The 20,665-nt window shown below is 36.2% G+C and overlaps 1 protein-coding gene across 10 annotated transcripts in view; it reads right to left on the bottom strand.

Annotated features, from left to right (window-relative positions):
- Positions 1-2,748: 2,748 nt before the first annotated feature.
- The window catches only part of ANKRD28 (ankyrin repeat domain 28), a 178,178-nt gene continuing 160,261 nt past the window's right edge, over positions 2,749-20,665 (bottom strand). For 8 of the 10 annotated variants that reach the window (XM_081283822.1, XM_081283817.1, XM_081283818.1 and 5 more), the window contains 7 exons: positions 18,732-18,819; positions 18,557-18,640; positions 17,786-17,931; positions 16,825-16,907; positions 16,153-16,235; positions 14,826-14,917; positions 4,791-5,997 (listed from right to left, as the gene is read on the bottom strand). In XM_081283822.1, coding sequence (XP_081139948.1) covers positions 5,711-5,997; positions 14,826-14,917; positions 16,153-16,235; positions 16,825-16,907; positions 17,786-17,931; positions 18,557-18,640; positions 18,732-18,819 — 863 coding nt within the window. In that variant the 3' untranslated portion in view covers positions 4,791-5,710. Of the gene's footprint in view, positions 3,799-4,790; positions 5,998-14,825; positions 14,918-16,152; positions 16,236-16,824; positions 16,908-17,785; positions 17,932-18,556; positions 18,641-18,731; positions 18,820-20,665 lie in introns of those variants that run through there. The other 2 variants (XR_014020791.1, XM_081283815.1) reach the window with 2 other exon arrangements.

Below are 20,665 nucleotides of genomic sequence, written 5' to 3'. Positions count from 1 at the left end.
TCACCTGGAATCATCTTGTCTGTATTCCTGACTGAAATGTAAGTGTCCCAAGGGTAGGGACTTTATCTGGTTCATCGTTAGGTCCCCAGGGTATCTCCAGTATATTTAAACAGTGCCTGCCACAGAGCATGTGCTTAAGAAATGTTTATTGAAGGAATAAACAGGCTTCAAAAATGAAAATTTAATTTAAAGAAAGTTTAGAGAAGGGCAAAGAGAGCCAGGTATGGTGGTGCATGCCTATAATTGTAGCAACTTGGGAGGCTGAGGCAAGAAGAAAGTAAGTCCAAGGCCAGCCTGGGGAACTTAGTAGGACCCTCAGTGAGGTAGTGAGACTCACTAATAAAAAAATAAAAAGAACTGGGGATGTAGCTCAGTGGTAGAGCACACTTGGGTTTAAATTCAGTAAGGGGAAAAAGGGTAAAGAGAGAAAGAATTACTATTTTCTCAAATTAACTTTTTCTGTATTTCAGTTCTCATTAAGATAGTAGACAAAATCAAGAGGGGATAACCACAAGGAAATGATAAATAGCACAAAAGAAGAATGAAGCAGAGGGATGGAAGAAATGATCTAGACAGAACATACAATTTTATATTATCAGCATTTTTTGTTTTGTTTGGTCTTAACAAGTAGTCACTGGCCAAACCTTACCATCTTCCTTTAGAGCAGGATCTGCTTTGGAGGGATGGCCACAGTTAAGACACCAGAGAGGGGACTGATGTTACTTTCTTCTGGAGACTGAAGTGGACAAGAGGTCGGTCCTCTACCTTAGGAAAAGAGCAGATTCAACAACTAACTGATCAGTCAGTCCTGCACTGCCAAGAATGATCTTTCCAACTCAAAATACATATTTGCTATCATGCTTTATATCTGGACCACCCACACTAGAAGAATAGCACAAAAAGGGTAGGAACAGGCACAAAGAAAGACTACCGAGCATGCCCATGAAAAAACTGAAAACAGCAACTGGTTGGCTCAGTTCAGGGGTATGTAAATTGTGGAAACTGAACCCAAACTATCCTCCCCCAAATGGTAAAGAATACTGCCCCACCCCATGGAAACTGGCTTGGCCACATGACTTGCTACGGCCAGCAAAGTCATCAGCAGAGGTGATGCACACAGAAGTACAAACCATGTTGGTGTGTGGTCAAGCTTGCCTTCCTGATTCCTACCATGATCGTGAGAGCTTCTGTATAACTTTTGTACTTCAGCCCAGGTCCAAGGATGTGCACAGATGGAGCAGACTGAAGTCTACCTTCTAACGGGTGGCAAAGCCCCACGGAAGCCCCAGCTTGAAGCAGAGTCACTCAGATAAGCCTATGTCAGCCAACCTGCAAAGGCATGAGTGAGAATGATTATTTTAGGCAATTGAGATGCAGGTGGTTAGACAGCAACTGAAACATAAGTAGGTTCTTTGAGGATGAGCTAAGACTCCTGCTCTACTACTGTATGCTTAGAGCCTTGAACAATTCCTGGTACACAGCAGGTATTCAATAAACATCTGTTGTGGTCAGATTTGTTTCTTCTAAAGATAGTAACACCTCAGAGAATAAAACAGAAAGAACTTATATAATTTAGTAGTTGATTATGTGTCCCAACTTCAAAATGACCAATTTCAACCAGAAAGCCTGTGAGAAGTCGTCAGTAGCTTAAAAACAGACTATGGAAACAACTACTTGGATTTGTCTAGTTTCACAAATTACCAGCCAGGTGATCTTGGGTACAAGTTAACTATTTCTCTTTCTTCATCTGTTATATGGTGTTATTAATAGTACCTACCTCTTAAGACACTTGTGTGGATTAAGAGATAATGTATTTCAAACATTTACAACCTTGCCTGGTACATCATAAATGCTGTATAGGCATTTTCATATTATTACTTGAACAGAGATGATTTTAAGTAATTAGAGTTCTTTTCACCTGCCCCTCCAATCACCTATTTTTATCTATGGGTTCTTACTTCTATTATCTAATCTCTATACATATTTAAAACCAGCTCTTTTGTAAGTTTCATGATTTTTTCTATGCTAAGGAATGCTAGGTACTGGTACGTACTCCCATCACAAACTGAAACTCCACCAACCATTTTAAGAATTTCTGGTTTTGGTTTCTTCACCTAGGATATTGTTTGACCTTCTCAACCTGCTAAAATCTTGTTTGATGTCCAGCCTTTGTGGCCTCTTCCATGATGCCTATTCTGTTCTTCCCTCTCAAAGTGATATTTTTTATCTTTTTATTTTCTAATCTTCCTTAGCAATTCATCTCTATCTCAATCATACTTTCATTACTTTTCTCTTTCCTTGATAAAATTGTAAGCTTCTAAAGGACACCATCACAATTTTTAGACTTTCTGTCCATTCTCACCCCTCAAGTACACAGCAGGTAAGCAACAAATTTCTTTTTAATTAATATATTTGAAAATTTCAGTTAGGTTCATCTAACGTCTTAAATAGCTTTAATGAGAAGCCATTAAATCTTAAAGGAAAAATATAACTTGTCACAGCCAGACATGGTGATGCATGCCTGTAATCCCAGCAACTTGGGAGGCTAAGGCAGGAAGATTACATGTTCAAAGCCAGATTAAGCAATTTAGTGAGGTCCTGTCTCAAAATAAAAAGGGCAGTGGTTAAGTACTTCTGGGTTCAATTCCTGGTACAAAGAACAACAAAAACAAACTTGTCCTAAATGAGCACTAATTACACAGTAAGACAGGGGAAAAGTTGCTCATATGTAAAGAAAAAAGACACTTTTTTTAATTGCATTAAAAAATTTTATTTAAAATATCCAATATAAGCCAAATTAAACCCCAAATTTACAGCTACATTTTTAGGTCTTCTGAACTAAATGGCACTGTTTTGAGTTGAATGTCCTTTTAAAGGAGGTCTTTGCTTTTACCATCATTTCCCCAAGTTGTTTCTGAGTAGAAGCTGGTATTATAATACACATCAGAGATTTCAGATGTCACCTTTCATGCAGAGGTTAAAAAAAGCAAACAGGCTTTTCCATTCTGTATGAGATAAGAAACACAACAGAACAGGGCCTGAATGCTTTTGACACATGAGGTGTAACTATAAAGAAACTTACTGTGGTTCTGTGTCTGCTCATTCAAGTAGCTCATGTCCTTATTCCAAATACTGATGCAGTTCAAATACTATCTCAAACAGTACACTGCAATCCCCCTCATCAAGAGTGTATCAGAGAAAACGGTTGCACAAGTTGGGGGACAGACTGTCACATGTGTGATTAAAAAGCAACAGAAAAGTTGTCCTAGTGGGCAGGCAATCCAAGAATTACTCAAATTTTTCAGTAATGGCATCATTTACATAGAGTGATGCATAGATCCAGTGTTCTAGTATGTGTGAATATAAATGAAAAAGACTCATTACTTTATAGCTACACCTTGGATTTCATTAGATGTGGTAAATCTAAGAGTGTGTCTGATGAGTCCTTCTGGAAATCACTTCAGCAAAGGAGTCAACCTGTGAAAGAGAAGACATGGCAGAGGGAGGGAGACTCATCCTTCCAACATTCTCTCAGAGGACAGACCTGAGCCCAAGGACAGAAGTTACCAGGAGGGAGGCGTCAACTCCATCTAAGGAAGACCTTTCTAACAGTTAGAGCTGCTCAACAACTGAATGGACTGCTTGGTGAGGTAGAGTCACTGGAAGTATTCAAGGTGGAAAGATCACCCTTGTAGAAGGGACTCCTGCATTTGTTAAGAGGTTAGACTGGATGAACCTCAGGTCTCTTTCAATTCTGAGATTCTAGAAAACTCCCTCAGGGAATTCAGAAGAGAATTCCTAAAAGGAAAGAGAAAGCACACATATGTATACTTTTAGAATCCTCTTGAGTTTTCTTATTTTTCAAAAGGTACAATAGAAAATGTAGTCTACTGTCTTTAAAATGCATATTTACCTTCCTACCACTAAAAATTAGGAAGGTTAATTATGATTTCTTTATATTATAAAGAAAAATGGATGATTATAATCTCTGTAAATATTTTAGAAAAAAGGCTTAAAATCTAGTAATCAATGCCCTAGAAACTTTATAGATTTTTTTTTTAGATAATATGCACAGATACAAATACATTATTCATTAAATACAACTCACATCTGTGTTTTATTATACTCTAAAATATACAGGAATCTTGATGTATTGAAAGAGTGCAAGTAAATACAGTATTCAAGCAGTCACTATTTCTATGTACATGCTCATTAATTTTTCAAAAAACCCACAAAATTATCAAATAGATCAAAATACTGTTCTGTGTTTTCACACTTTATATTCAGAAAACCAGCTGATAATTTACAATGTCATAAAGTTTCCAGTTTCACAATACAAAAGGATAAAATAAAATTGGGTATCATTTTGCTGCAATTTATGGACTTTACCCAGACCTCTAAGACCCCCTACATAGGTGAAATCATTTTTACTGGGAAAGTGACAGTTACAGTAAAATCAGAACCACATAAAGTATTAGTCCAAATGTCAGCCTTTTCTCTTTTTTTGTTACTTGAAAGGTAGCCTTCAATTTGGCAGGCAAGTGCTTCTCCCTCCAAAGAGTAACAAGTTACCAACATGCTACTCCATATCTGAACCTTGCCTAATACACAAATGCCTTCCAAGAGACTTGATGATGTTTAATTTATGAATAACAAGGGAATATTTCCTTTTAATTCTGTACTTTTTCAAAATTCAAAGATCAAATAAATGATAACAAAAATCCTCTAACCCATTATGGAGGTACAAAAGTAATGTAAGTGACGAATCAGTGTCATTCAAAGTAGTAAAGTTGACTTTCATTCCCCAGGACCACTTAATTGCAATAGGGTGAAATAATCTACCTTTTGATTCCATGAAGTTTTTATTCTAGGAAATTCCTTACCTTTTTAAACAAAAATAGTTCCATTTTGAACCCAAACCACTGAAATCTGTCCAACAGCCCCAACCCCAATCCATCTCATGTCTATTTCACAAGTATTTTCACCCGTACTGCACCCAGTCAGCTGGTTTTCAATTCTAATATTATAAAAATTGGAATTTTAAAATTTTTATGCAAAAGAAAAAATGCAAAAATACATCTGCTTTCTTTCATGGTTTAATACAGTATTGGAAGGCTTTCAAGATGTTTTCTTTAAAAAAAAATCAACATTTAAAACCAAATTTTGACTTCATTTTCAGAAATATTGAAGTTTGGTTTAGGTAACGTCTCATTTCACTTACTCCAGTTTCCACAAAATGGCATTCTATTAAAAAATCTTTAAGTTATTTGGTCCTTTGGCAATTTGCTGTGCACATAATGCCTACTGTACCAAACTTTTATTGCCTTTAAATTTAGTTGTACTTTTATTGATAATTTTAAATCTAGTGTCCTTATCTCTTCTTTTACAATAGTGTTGCTTGTGTAAGCAGGTTAGGGTGCACAGTGTCCCAAATTATTTCTGGCACTGCAAAGCCAAATTAAAAATTCCACAAAGCAATCTGACATCAATGTGTTTTCCTCTGGTCAAGTCTATTTCAATAATCTAGAAGTTCCTTTTGCAAAACTTGCCTTTAAAATTCTTCTTCCTAATGTCATCGCATTTCTTACATTTGCTCACTGTGCGCTCTTTCCTCTTAGGTTGAATATGAGTAACAAAGTGCTTTTTTCCTGAAAAAGCAGTTTGCAGCTTTAGTGTCAGAACTCCTTCCTTAGATCTTTTGCTTAGCCTCTCAGTAGGTCTCAGAATCAGAGTCATTGAGCTCATCGACGTCGGTGTATAAGTACTCCTGTTCCCCACCAATATTGTTGAAACTGCAGTAGGAGCTAGGTTCATTCCTCATGATAGGCAAGGCTTCAAAGCTCACTGTTTTTGAGGTGTTGGTATAACGGTTAACAGCATTGAACGTCAGGGATGATAAAGGGCTACTAGATGAGATAGGCATCATGGTGGCCAAAATGAGAGCCAGGCAATCAGCCACATCCTTATTGGGAGCACAGGCCAAAGCTGGAGTATAGCCTAGAATTAAAGATAAAATAAAAAAATTAACATTGTGAGACCTACTTCATTAAATATATGAACATGTCTAATGGTCTCCAACTTGGGATAATTTAAATTATTTGGTTTATAATAAATTGTCACCAGAATGATTTGCAACTTTCCAATAAATAGAAAGAAAAGCACCATAAAAATCTAGGGTGGGAGGAGACCTTACAGACTAACAGAAGAAGAAGCTGAGCCAGAGATACAGATTTCCTAAAGATCTCACAATATATCCATATACAACTAAATTCATAGAAAATATTGGGTTAGAATAAGGAAAACAAATAACACAAATAAACAACAACAAAACAAACAACCCCCCAAGATCAAGAAATCTTTCATTAGATGGTGAACAAAGGCATACTATTAATTCAGAGTTATATAAGTAAATCTTTATGTGCTGAGAAATCTAAATGTGTATAGATCCATGAACAAGGCACTAGGCAGGTACTAGAAAAATATATATTAAAAGAATGACACTTGGTTGTCAATTTAACTTTTCTCTTGGGAGTTTTCATCCATTGAAGAAAACAGTAGATAAACTTTAAAAACCTCTAATCCAAGACAAATGAATTTTTTATAACTTTATTTTTTTTAAAGCAGAAGACAACTGACATTAGACACAGGCCCTGTAAGTATTAATACAGCAAAGGCAGGAGGAAAGATCTAGTACCTTTGTTGGTATAAAACTCAGCCTTGAGGATGGAATAAGAGAGAAGATGTTAATAATACACTGTGTGAAGGCCAGATATGGTGGTGGATGCCTGTACTCCCAGCAGCTTGGAAGGTAGAAGCAGGAGGATTGCGAGTTCAAAGCCAGCCTCAGCAATTTAGCGAGGTGCTAAGCAACTCACTGAGACCCTGTCTCTAATAAAAAACAAAACAGGGCTAGGGATGTGGCTCAGTGGTTGAGTGCCCCTGAGTTCAATCCCTGGTACCCTCCCCACCACAAAAAAAGACTATACTATGTGATGGCCAGTTTCAATTATTCCACGTGGAAGTTTTAGTTCACATTTACTGTTTTAACTTATGTGAAGTCAATAGGCATTTAAGCTGCAAATATTTAAAAATTTTAACCTATTATGATTTGTTGCACATCTAAACATTCCCTATTACTACATTTACATTTTAGTATTCATACGCATATGTGCATATTTATTTCAAAAGCCACATTTGTTCTTTAAATAGCAGATTGATTTATCACAAAATAAACTTTTGTATAACTGTAATACAGGTCAAGAAAGAGAACATACGAACAGATGAGAAGTCCCATATACTTACTCCCTAACATTACCCCTTTTTTCTCCCACCATAGTGACCACAATCCTAGCCTTCTATGTTAATCATTTTCTGGTCATAAATACCAGTTTTGACCTTTTTCTTTTTAATGTGTTCTAATTAGTTATACATGACAGCAAAATGCATTTGACACATCATACATAAATGAAGTATAATTTCTCATTTGTCTGATTGTACATGATGTAAAGTTACAGATCAAGTTATCTTATATGCACATAAGGTAATAATGTCCGATTTCATTCTACTATCATTAGTTTTGAGCTTTAAAAAAACTGGATAATACATATTATTTCATTCATGCTATGTTAGCCATGATAAAGAAAACACAATAATATTTTTCCCTTTATGAAATCCCAATTTTTGTCAGGCTGGGGCTGCTAACCTAGCAACCCAGTGAGGCACTGGGTTCGATCCTCAGCACCACATAAAAATAAACAAAATAAAGAGGTATTGTATAAAAAAACTTTTTAAAAAAAATTCCCATTTTTGTCAAAGGAACAACTAATTACTCTGCCAAGACTGGCAGGGATAGCTGAAGGATGTACATGTTTTTAATTAATTAAACCATATTTGCTCAAATGACTAGGAGAAGGATAGTGTTTCTTTGCCCGCACTTCTTTCAAGGGCTCTTCTGAAGAGCTGAAGATGCTGGCTGCTGATGCTCTTGCTGGCAAGCAGACTCATGAGTGTTTTCTAAACAGAATTTGACTAAAAACACACTCCTCTCTTGGTGTAGTCAGCTAAACAGAAATATAAAAGCAGCACACTCTTTGAGGACATTCTGTACAAATGTAACATGTTCTTTCTCCTCCAGAAAAACCACCAAAATGTCACTATCTCCTTCTGAGAGTGAATAACAGGCACAGGATGTACTAGCCCCTTCATCTCATCTCTATTTAGACTTCAGACCCCAATTAATCATCAACTCCAGTGGTTACTTGAACAATTTATAATCACATCACTAGAAATAATTATAAAATGAGACTAGTATTTACCATAACTTGTCAACTCAGGACCACACTTACTATAAAATACTATGAAGTGTGTTACCTTCATGTTTTATTATTCTTTTAATTTCATAAAAAGATAAAATCAGATATACAAAATCTTAAAAACGGTTAACAGATCTACATATCAGCAGGCATCCATGATTGACTCAGTGTCTCATTATGTGGCCAAATATCTTATATATGTTAGCATTAGGCTCCTCATTTTATATTATTTTGGGGGGGTGGTACCAGGGATTGAACTTGGGGGCACCTGACTACTGAACCACTTCCCCAGCTCTATTTTGTATTTTATTTAGAGACAGGTTCTCACTGAGTTGCTTGGCACCTTGCTTTTTTTTTTTTTTTTTTTTTTTTTGCTGAGGCTTGCTTTAAACTTGAGATCCTCTTGCCTCAGCCTCCATAGGTGCTGGGATTATAGGCATGCACATGTGCCATGGCTTAGGCTTCTCATTTTAATCTATATAGTTAGTAGTTGTATCTCCAAAAACTTAATTCCGATAATGCAAGATTCTTTTAAAGCTAGGTGTGTTTGAAGATGACATCCCTGCCTCTATGGATTTCAAGAAGTACATATGCTATTGCCTCAAACTCTATGTCCAACCTAGATCTTGCTTCTGGACTCCAGATCCAAATATCTAATTTCCTTCTTAGGGTTTCCACTGAATTTTTCTTCATTTTCCCCAAATGAACTAAAATCTGTCATCCTATATTCTTTACTCAATTAATGATATGTTTATCCACACAAGCAACACAAGTCGGATGGCCTGTGATTTTTTCACCCTCCAAACCTCTTCTCTCCTTGATCAAGACCCATTGAGCCTATCTTAAGATCTTTTTTTTTTTTTTTTTTTTGGTGGTGGTGGGTGTACTGGGAATTGATCTAAGGGGCACTCAACCACTGAGACACATCCCCAGCCCTATTTTCTATTTTATTTAGATAGGGTCTCACTGAGTTGCTTAGCTTTTGCTGAAGTCTGGCTTTGAACTTGTGATCCTCCTGTCTCAGCCTCTTGAGCTCCTGGGATTACAGGCCTGTGCTATCACACCTGACCTATCATAAGATCATTATAAACTATTTACATCTTTTCATCCCCCATGCCTCTACCTTAATTCTGATTACCATCTACATCTGAACTTTTAACTAATTTCCCCATTCTAGTCTTGTTCCCCCTTCAGACTAACTACTATTTTTCTAATGAACAAATAGATTCCTTATTATTTGATCCAATATTTATACTCACCTCACGTTATATCTCTTACTCTCTCAGCTGAAAAACTGCCCTCCCCACTTTACATTTATGCTTTACATTCTGGCTTAGAAATCACTTTTTTTGGGAAGCCTTTTCTCTGAAGGGTTTGAAGAACCTCTGATGTATTCTCACTGAACTTTAGGTTAACTCCAATTAGAGAACTTCAAGTGCACTGTAACAACCTGTTTATACTTTTGTCATTATAGGAGTAGAATATGTCTCATTCCACACTGCATCCTTAGAACTTTAGCAGTGCTTGGCATAATCATTCATGCAACAAAATATTCACTGAGCTCCCACTATGTCCAGACATTCTTCTAAGCACTTAGTATACATTAGTGAATACAAATGACAAAGATTCCTTGATCTTGTGCAGCTTATATTCATTCTACTCAATAAAATAAATCATACACAATACGTGAGAAAGTAAGCACTAGGGAAATTAAGAGGATAGAATAGAGAAGGTTAACAAGGACCAAGAATATTGTAATAGGAGCATGCAGCAAGTTGTAGTACAAACAGGTAGTTACAAGAGGTTTAATAAAGAAGATGAAATTTGAGCTAAGATTTGAAACAAGTGAAAAATTAAGTCAAAGAATGCCTAGAGGACAGAGTGTTCCAGACAGAGGAAAGAGCCAGAATAAAGATTGTAATGAACACAGAACACTGCAATAGAATCGATGTAACGGAATGATGAGAGAGAAGGAGGAATAGGAAAGTAATGTAGTAAAGGACCACGTAGGTCACTATAAAAACTATAAGTAATTATATGGGTATGTCTCTGTGTCTTCTGTTCCAATGGTCTTCATGTCTGTTTTTATGCCAATACAATGCTGTTTTTGTTACTACAGCTCTGTAGTATAATTTCACTTTTCTCGCTAAGTATTGTTTTGGCTATTCTGGGCCTCTTATTTTTCCAAATGAATTTCATAATTGTTTTTTCTATATCCATGAAGAATGCCATTGAAATTTTAATAGAAATGAAATCTGTACATTTCTTTTGGTAGTATGGCCATTTTGAAATATTAATTCTGCCTATCCAAGCACATGGGAGATCTTTCCATTTTCTAAGGTCTTCTTTAATTTCTTTCTTTAGTGTTCTGTATCTTCATTGTAGAGGTCTTTCCCCTCTTTTGCTAGACTGATTCCCAAGTATTTTATTATTATTTTTTTTGAGGCTATTGTAAATGGGATAGTTTTCCTGATTTCTCTTTCAGTTGATTCATCATTGGTATACAGGAATGCAATTGGTTTATGGGTGTTAATCTTATATCCTACTCCTTTGCTGAATTCATTATCTCATACTAGACAAAGGCACCATAAACATATATTGGAGAAAAGACAGCTTCTTCAACAAATGCAACTGGGAAAACTGGAAATCCCTATGTAGTCGATTGAAACTGAACCTCCTATATCTTACCCTGCACAAAACTCAAAGTGGATCAAGGACCTAGGCATTAGACCAGAGACCCTGCGCCTACTAGAAAGTAGGCCCAATGCTCCTTCATGTTGACTTAGAAACTGACTTCTTCAATAAGACAGACTCCTAAAGCACAAGAAGTAAAATCCAGAATCAATAAATGGGATGGTATTAAATAAAAAAGCTTCTTTACTGCAAAGAAAACAATCAAGAATGCCAACAGAGGGCCTATAGAATGGGAGAAAATCTTTACCCCCTGCACCTCTGATAGAGCATTAATCTCTAAGACATACAAGGAACTCAAAAAACTTAACACCAAAAAAACCAAATAACCCAATGAATGGGCAATGGGATTGAAAAGACATTTCACAGAAGAAATACGAATGGTCAAAAAATGTATGAAAAAATGTTCAACATCTCTAGCAATTAAAGGATTGCAAATCAGAACTACTCTAAGATTTCACCTCGTTCCAGTCAGAATGGCAATCATCAAGAATAAAAGTAACAATAAATGTTGGCAAGGATGTGGGAAGAAAGGTACTCTCATATATTGCCAGTTGGACTGCAAATTGGTGCAACTGCTACGGAAAGCAGTATGGAGATTCCTCGGAAAACTTGGAATGGAACCTCCATTTGATCCAGTTTTCCTACTCCTTGGTCTAAACCAAAGGACTTAAAAATCAGCATACTACAGTGACATACTCACATTCATGTTTACAGCAGCTCAACTCACAATAGCCAAGCTATGGAAACAACCTATGTGTCCTTCAACAGATGATTGAATAAAGAAAATGTGGTATATATACACAATGGAATATTAATCAGCCAAAAAGAAAGATGAAATTATGGTATTTGCTGGTAAATGGATGGAACTGGAGAATATCATGCTAAGTGAAATAAGCCAGTACCAAAAAACCAAAGGCTGAACATTCTCTTTGATAAGTAGATGCTGACCCACAATAAAGGAGGGTAGGGAGGGGAAGAATATAAGTTCATTGGATTAGAAAAAGGGGAATAAAGGGAAGGGGGATGGGAATAGGAAAGACAGTAGAATGAGCCGGACATAGCTTTCCTTTGCTCACATATGAACACATGACCAGTGTAACTCCACATGATGTACAACTACAAGAATTTGATCCTAATTGGAATAGATAATACTCCACATATGTACTACATGTCAAAATACACTGTCACGTGTATCTAAAAAACAACAATAAAAGAACTATGAGTAAACTGACATCCAGAAGAAAAACATGTTATCTTATATATATATATTTTACTGTATAATTTCCCCCCCCCCAGTACTAGGGATTGATTCCAGGGGCATTTTACCACTGAGCTACATCTCTAGTCCTTTTTGTTTTCTATTTTGAGACAGTGTCTTGCTAAGGTGTCAAGGTTGGCCTTGAACTTGTGATCGTCCTGCTTCACTGCTTTAGTCTCCTAAGTTACTGGGATTACAGGTATATGTTACCACACCTGGACCTCGTGTTTTTAAAAAAGGATCCAACAGGGCTGAGGATGTAGCTCAGTGGTAGAGTATGTGTCTAGAATATGTGAGACCATGGTTTAATTCCAAGTACTGAAAAACACACCACACACACACACACACACACACACACCTCAACAACAACCCACCAATGAGGTATAGAGAAAAAAGTAGGTAAATTGTAGATACATTTTAGAGATGGACTCATTAGTACATGCTGATAAAGTGTACACTGGGTATTACAGCAATCAAGGACAACTCTTAAATTTTTGAGAGCAATATTAAGGAGAGGAATCCCCCCCCCCCCCCCCGCCAGGATGACTACCACTGTTTTCATGACCTTATTAATTAATTAATTAATTAATTACTATGTAGTATTGAGAGAAATCCCCCCCTAGGATGACTACGGTTGTTTTCATGATCTATCTATCTATCTATCTATCTATCTATCTATCTATCTATCTATCGTGCTGAGGATTGAACACAGTGCCTCATATGTGTAGGCAAGCGCTCCACCACTAAGCAAGAACCCCAGCCCAGGAGAGGAATTTTCTTCAACCTAGATTAGCATGTCTGTGGGGAAAACAGGCTTTGTGATGTGTGTGTTTGTGTGTGTGAACATTTGACAGTTCAGACCTAGACTTATTAGGTTTGAAATATTTCTTAGACCTATATGTGCTACTGTCCGTTAGGCAGCTGGGTATAGGAAAATAGAGAACATAAAAAGTCTAGGCTGGTAACATAAGTTTTGGAATTCTTAGCATTAAGAATAGTTTTTAGACTGGCTCCTAAAATCCTCCAATATTAAGAAGTTAGGGAGGCTGGGTGCTGTGGTGCATGCCTGTAATCCCAGTGACTTGGGAGGCTGAGGCCTTAAATATTTATGGAGATTTTATCTCAAAATAAAAAAGGACTGGAGATTCAGTGGTAAAAGGCTTCTGGGCTCTGGCTTCAATCCCCCATCAGAGGTAGAGGGGGAGTTAGGAAGAGGGAGAAATTTTGTAAAAGAAATTAGAAGGAGTAAACATTAAAGTAGGAGGAAAACCAAGGGAGTATCAAGCCCCCCAAAGAAAGCAAGTTTACCAAAGGTAAATAAAGAGATAATCAATTTTTTCCAAAAGCTGATCTGTTAAATGTACTGAGACCTAGGAATTGACTTAACATCATGGGGTCGATTAGTGATTTTGATGAAAACAGTTTTGCAGTGTGGTAGAGGCAAAGGCCTGACGGTAGAAAGCCAATTCTTGAGTAGTTCTGCTGCAATGGAAAACAGAAAAAGCAGCAGCTGGCAGCAACAGGATATTAAAAGATTTTTTTCAAAAGATAATAGAACGAGGGGCTGGGTTGTGGTTCAGTGGTACAGCACTTGTCTAGCATGCATGAGGCACTGGGTTTGATCCTCAGCACTGAAAAAAAAAAAAAATCAAGATACTGTGTCCACCTATAACTGAAAAATAAATATAGAACCAATTATATCTAGGAAGAGAATAAAGAATTCTTGAAGAACACAAAAGGGAAGAACTATTGAAGGTGATATTCTCTGGTAGGAAAAGGTACAAGCTCTACTTGTATGAGTTGAAAGAATGGCTTTGCATAATAAGACCCTTAAGTAGGGCCCTGATAAGTATTTCTGGAAAGAACAAAAACAATGGCTACTAAGATGAACAATGTTGGTAAGTATAAATGGTAAATACTAACAGATAATATATTTATAAGATAATATGCAAATTCAGAAGTTCATCTCTTAAACTTTTCCTGTTTCTCTTGCCCTTATTCCTTTGCTATGAAGTACAACTCAATATTAATTTCAGCTTTCTTCTTTGCCCTATTAAAAAAAATAATAGGGCTGGGGATGTGGCTCAAGCGGTAACATGCTTGCCTGGCATGCGCAGGGCGCTGGGTTCGATCCTCAGCACCACATGAAAATAAAACAAAGTTGTAGTATCCACCAAAAAAACCTGAAAAATAAATATTAAAAATAATTTCTCTCTCTTTAAAAAAAATAATAATCCAAGGTTTATTTTACTTCAAATATGTACCATCAAAAGATAAAAGCTTAGTTGGGCATGGTGGTGCACACCTGTGATCCCAGCTACCCACCTACTCAGGAGGCTGAGAGAGGAGGACGGCAAGTTTGAGGCTGGCCTGGTGCCTCAATAAGACCATGTCTCAAAATAAAAAGGGCTAGGACTGAAGCTCAGTGGTAAAACACATGTCTAGAATGTTTAGGGCCCTGGGTTCAATCCCTAGTACTGAAAAAAAAAAAAAAAAAGACGTAAAGTTTTAGCAATATATAGGTTAAAGGAAGAGAATACAGAAATACAGAGCCTACTTACCATTTTCATCTACTGCAAGGACACTTGCTCCTTTCCCCAGAAGTTCTTGAACCACCATTGTTAGCCCATTTCGGGCAGCAACATGCAGAGGTCTGGGGGAAAAATCGTACATGTACATGTATGAGCAGTGCACAAAGACACATGCCTGGTTGTAAAGAGCATTACTGCCAAGTGGTAAAGACCCAGAGATATGAACTTGAGATACCTAGTTCTAACCATAATGAAATGGGGGTGAGGACTGCAGATCTTCTGTACAATGTAGTGTCATATCCCCCCAATGAGTATAAGCTTAGCCACAGGTTTCAATCTTCATTAAACCCTTTTGTTACACTCTAAGACACAATGTTTAAAAGATTTAATCAATGAAAAGGCATTCTAAAGTTGTTCTAAAACATGAGGTTGACAAACATACATAAAAGAAACTGCAATAGCACAGACTTTGAAAACAGCTCACAGACCCTGTGACTAACTTTTGGACCCTCAAGGGATCTGACTGACCTCTGAATCTGAACCAGTGGGTTTGTTCGTATTATTAAGAACTTGATTTTTGAACATGCTTTTATAGTGATATATTTATAATTGAAGGAAAATACACTTTCTTTTTTGGTACCAGAGATTGAACCTAGGAGTGCTTAACCACTGAGCCACATCCCCAGCCCTATTTATATTTTATTTAGAAACAGGTTCCTGCTAAGTTGCTTAGCACTTCACTAAATTCCTGAGGCCGCTTTGAATTTGTGATCATCCTGCCTCAGCCTCCTGAGCTGCTGGGATTACAGGCATGCGCCACCCGACCTGGCTCAACTTGACTACTTCCAAAACCTCTTTAGATTATCATTTATTCCTAGCATTAAATAAGATTTTTACAGGGGAATTCAATAAAATACACAAAATAGTACTACTTTCCTTCAGAAAATTATGCAGGTTAAATAGATTGTGAAAATATACATTATTGCCAATGTTCTAATACAGTTTCAGTTCAATAGCTTTTCTAGTATTAGGCTTTATTTTTTATTTTTATTTTTTTTTGTACTGGGGATTGAACCCAGGGGCACCAAGCCACATCCCCAGCCATTTTTTATATTTTTTGAGAGAAGCCTTCCGAGCCACTGGGATTACAAACATATGTCACCACACCTGGTATGTAATAAGCTTTTCAATTGTGATGATTTCAGGAATAAGTTTTGTAAGTTGTAAAAACTGTTCTTCACTTTTTAACTGCTTCTATGACTTGTGAGACACATTGGCTACATACTTAAAAAATTCATTTGTCATTTTAATAATTATAAAAATAAAAATATTTACACTAGATACTGAAAGTACTCACGTTTGCAAGGCTGCATTGGTTGCGTTGATGAGGTTTCTATCTGTTATCTTTTCCAGTATTAACAAGGCACTAGTTTCATGACCCTAAAATTGTGGCAAGCAACTCTTAAAAACTTGAGTACCATTAAAAATAATTTAAACATCCAACAATTCCTAAACGTAGGTCATACTATGTGTAATACTATACATACGAATTTTCCTGGCTAATCGCTTAAATATTTGCCCAAACATTTGTTAGGAGTGGAAGTAAGGGGAGAGGACAAGAAGAATTAAGAAACTGTGTTAGGTTTGTCTTCCAAAATTTAATTTAATTTGTGTACATACACACGTATGTACACAAATACACACCCGCCTCTTTCCCTCTCCCCCATACTGGGGATTAAGTCCAGGGGTGCTTCCCAGTGAGCTACACCCCTAGCACTTTTTAATTATTTTTAGATAGTGTCTCACTAAGTTGCCTGGATTGGCTTGAAACTTGCAATCCTCCTGCTTTAGCCTCCTAAGTTGCCAGGATACTGGTAGTGTGCCACAATTCCTGGCAAAGCCAATATTTCTTTTCAAGAAATATGATATTGGCCATCATTACAGAGGTTCACTTAAGTGAAGTCGAAAAACTTCTAATGCCACTGTTGATTTATAACAATGAAAATATATCCTTAAAATCTGTACATACCTTGCCGCAAGCCAAATGGAGGGCGGTGTTTTTACTGTTATCTTGTAATGTCAGATCTGCACTAGCACTGCTAACCAGCATTTCTGGGAGGAAAAAGTGCATCAGTTCTTATGTTTATGAATATGTTTCTTAGATTATCAATAACTCACTGTAGAGAGATGAAGACAGAGCAAAAAATATCCCTCACAAAAATCTTAAGTGCAAGAAAAATATTGTAATTCATAACATACGTAAGATAATGTGATATAATTGTATGTAACAATTATATTCTTGGGTAAATCAGACCCTACCAACAGCAATTAACATTTTGAGTGCTTACTAGAATACTATTTTTAAGTGCTGTGGATTTACAGTGATTTATGTACCCCCCCAACAATCCTAAGTGGATATCATTATTTTTCTCATTTTACAGATGAAAAAACTAAGGTACAAGCTCTTTTTTAATTTTGAAATAGGACCTCGGTAAGTTGTTCAAGATGGTCCAGAATCTGATCCTCCTGCCTCAGCCTCCCAAACTGCTGGGATTATAGGCATGTACCATTGTGCCTAGCAGAGCCAGAGTTGTTCTTTTTTCTTTTCTTTTTCTTTTTTTTTTTTTTAAGTACCAGGGATTGAACCCAGGAGTGCTTATTTTGAGACAGGGTCTCAATAAGTTGCTTAGGGCCTCACTAAGTAGCTGAGATTGGCCTTGAACATGCAATCATCCTGCCTTACTCTGCCGGGTCACTGACATTCACTGTTCTTAACTGCTTTGATATGTTGCCTTGATAAACTAACTCTTTATATCAATAAGGGCAAAGTAAAACATTGTTCCCCTAAGTGAAAATGTGGACTGAAGCAGGTAAAGACTTTCATATCTCAGGAATAGTGAGATAATTAGTGGAAAACAGAGTTGGGACCTAAGTTACATAAAAGAATTTTTATATTTTAGAAAACCAGAATTCTTAAAAGGTTTCTTTACCAACTGTATTTGTTTGTCCATTTTCTGCAGCCATCATGAGAGGTGTTTTTCCAGAAGAGTCCACAGAATTGACTTGAGCATTATGGCTGAGCAATAGCTGTAAACACTCTACATGGTCTGTGAAGGCAGCTGCATGCAGAGGAGTTCTGTAACACAGAGAAATTGAAATGCATGACCAAATGTTATACACATTGGAAAAAATTATTCCTTATTCCTTACTTATAACAAGCAATTTTAAGGGTTTATATATTAGGCATTTCCTGGATACAAACAGGATCAATGGAGCTTACTAATTTCTGCCACAGAAATCTGCACTTTCAGTAATGTAAGAGGCTTAAGTAAACTAGAACTAGTCTAAAATAAGCATCAATTATAAAACTACTAAAATAAAATTACATTAGTAAAGAAAACTTCAAAAAGAAATAGATCCTGTCCCTAATACTACTACATATTCAACTGCTGGACTCTTCTTTCAGCTTTCATTGCTGTTCAGAAACTGTTAACCTTGTAAAAACATACTTCTTAAAAGAGGATGAAAATCTTTATATTTTAAAAAAATTAAAAAAGATTGACTAAAACCCAAAAATAATTATAAGAACCCTGGTAATAGTGGGGAAAAAAAGGATTTTATAATAAGTTATACTTGCAAATATGAAATTCAATTTTCAATTAATTATGGCTTTTCTGTAAATTGTTCCACACTTGGTTAGTTGTTAAAATTTTTTCCCTGTAGAGTTTTCCTAAGTGAAAACTACATAGTTGAATTCCTACCTTCCTTTTGAATCTGTGGTGTTCACAATGCTGGCACCTAATGTATCAATTAACATCTCAGCAGCACCTTCGTTGTCATTTATCCTGTGTAAGGTAACAAGGTGATCACTCTCACAGCAATGGTAAATTTTCTAAAACACTCAAAATAAATTTGATTTATTTAGGCTTCACTTACACAGCACAATGCAAAGGACTGAAAGCATTTCCTTCCATTTTCTGGAAAACTTCCTGTTCTAAAAGAAGTTCTACACATGTCTCATGGCCTAAGTAGATAAACAAGAACCAGTTATTAAAATCTAAAAAGTACTGGCAAAAATCTCAAATACAAAGAAGTGTCTAAAAGGAAAAAGTACGAATCCCCGCCTCCATCCCATCTCCCAGTTCTACTCTAGACTGTAACCACTGGTCCCTTAAGAGTTCCAGAAAATCTCTAGGCATGTATGACTACAAGTGTATACACACTTTCTTTTTTATGTAAACTGAGATTTTTTTCCCCTGCAACTTTCTTTTTACTTAATAAACTATATATGTCCTTTTTTAGTATACAGATCTTATTCTTTAAAGTTCAAAGACTTCACAGTATCACTGTGTATCAAACATGATTTGATCTGGGCTGGGGTTGTGGTTCAGTGGTAAAGTACTTGCCTAGCATGTGCGAGGTGCTGGTTTGATCCTCAGGACCACATAAAAATAAATAAATGAAATATTGTGTTCAACTATGACTTAAAAAAAAAAGATTTGATCTAACTATGGATTTTGAGGTGATTGCTAGTCTTTTTTTAAAAAAACAACACTTTGTGATATTATTAACTAGTCTGTAATGATCTATTCTGGTCCCTTTTACAAAGCCAAGGATTAGTAAAACAAATAACCTACCCACCTACTTGTAGTACAGGTTTAGTATCTCTTATCTGAAAAACTGCTTTACATTTCAGTGTTCTTAAGATTTTGGAATACTTTTATGTTTTACTGATTGAGTATCCCTAATCAGAAACTCAAAAATTCAAAATGCTCTGAAACCTGAACTGTAATGTAAGCATTTTGAATTTCAAACTTTTTAAATGAGAGATGCTCAACCTGTAATATTTGTGAAAGGAAATTTTACTTCTTGCTGGGTGTATAGGTGCATGTCTTTATTCCCAGCTACTTGGGAGGCTGAGGCAAGAGGATGACAAGTTCCAGGCCAGTATGAGCAACATAATGAGACCCTATTTTAAAATTAAAAAATGATGATAATAATAATAATGAAAAGGAGTAGAGGTATTAATGGTAGAGTGAGCCTGGGTTCAATCCCTAGTACCCCAAAACAAGACAAAACAAAACAAAAAAACCTGCTGCTTTTATCCTGTTATTCATTTGGGATCTGTTTTAGGAACAAATTTAGATTTCTACAGTCTACTTTCATGGTTTAATAGTTGGCTAGCTAAGCGATGCTGTACTTGGTTAATTACTCTTAATATTCTCAAATAATAGCTCAACTATTTAAAATTATTTTGTAACTGTTAGGAAATCTGTGATTGTGCTCCATCTTTTATCAGATCTTTTCTCTAATTCTGTGGTTTTCAAACAGCACAACTATGCCCTTCAGGAGGTATTTGGCAGTGTCTGAAGATATTTTTGCTTATCACAACTGGGGGTAGGAAGTGTTATGGGCCTTGAATGTGCAGAGGGATGCTACTATAGTATCTTGCAGTGCAGTACAGTACAGTCCCTCACAACAAAGAATTATCTCGCTCAAAATGCTTAGTTTGAGACACTGCTTTTAATTTAATCTCCTTGAATATTAACTCATTACTAAGAAATATCAATGGAAAGATGTTCAATGTTGACTGAAAAGCTTCTCATTATCTTGGCACATGGGTTCTTAAAGTGTGGCCTGGGCAAACATGGGGTGATTTTGAAAAGGTATGAAAACAGATGTAGAGCATGAAAATCCATTTACTCTCTTAAACTAGGCACTAAAGAAATTTGCCAACTCTTCCCACTAAAAAAAGTTTCAAAAACATTCTTCATGAAAATGTTTCTTATGTTAAATTTAATGTATTTATTATTTTAAAAAATAAGCACTGTTAAAACTTCTCAGTTCCAATTTCTAAAACACTATCAATA

The sequence above is a fragment of the Spermophilus citellus genome, assembly GCF_964194105.1.
Source record: "Spermophilus citellus genome assembly, chromosome: 3".
Classification (NCBI taxonomy): Eukaryota; Metazoa; Chordata; class Mammalia; order Rodentia; family Sciuridae; genus Spermophilus; species Spermophilus citellus.
Note: the sequence above shows the minus strand (reverse complement) of the source record. Positions and strands in the feature narration are given on the sequence as shown.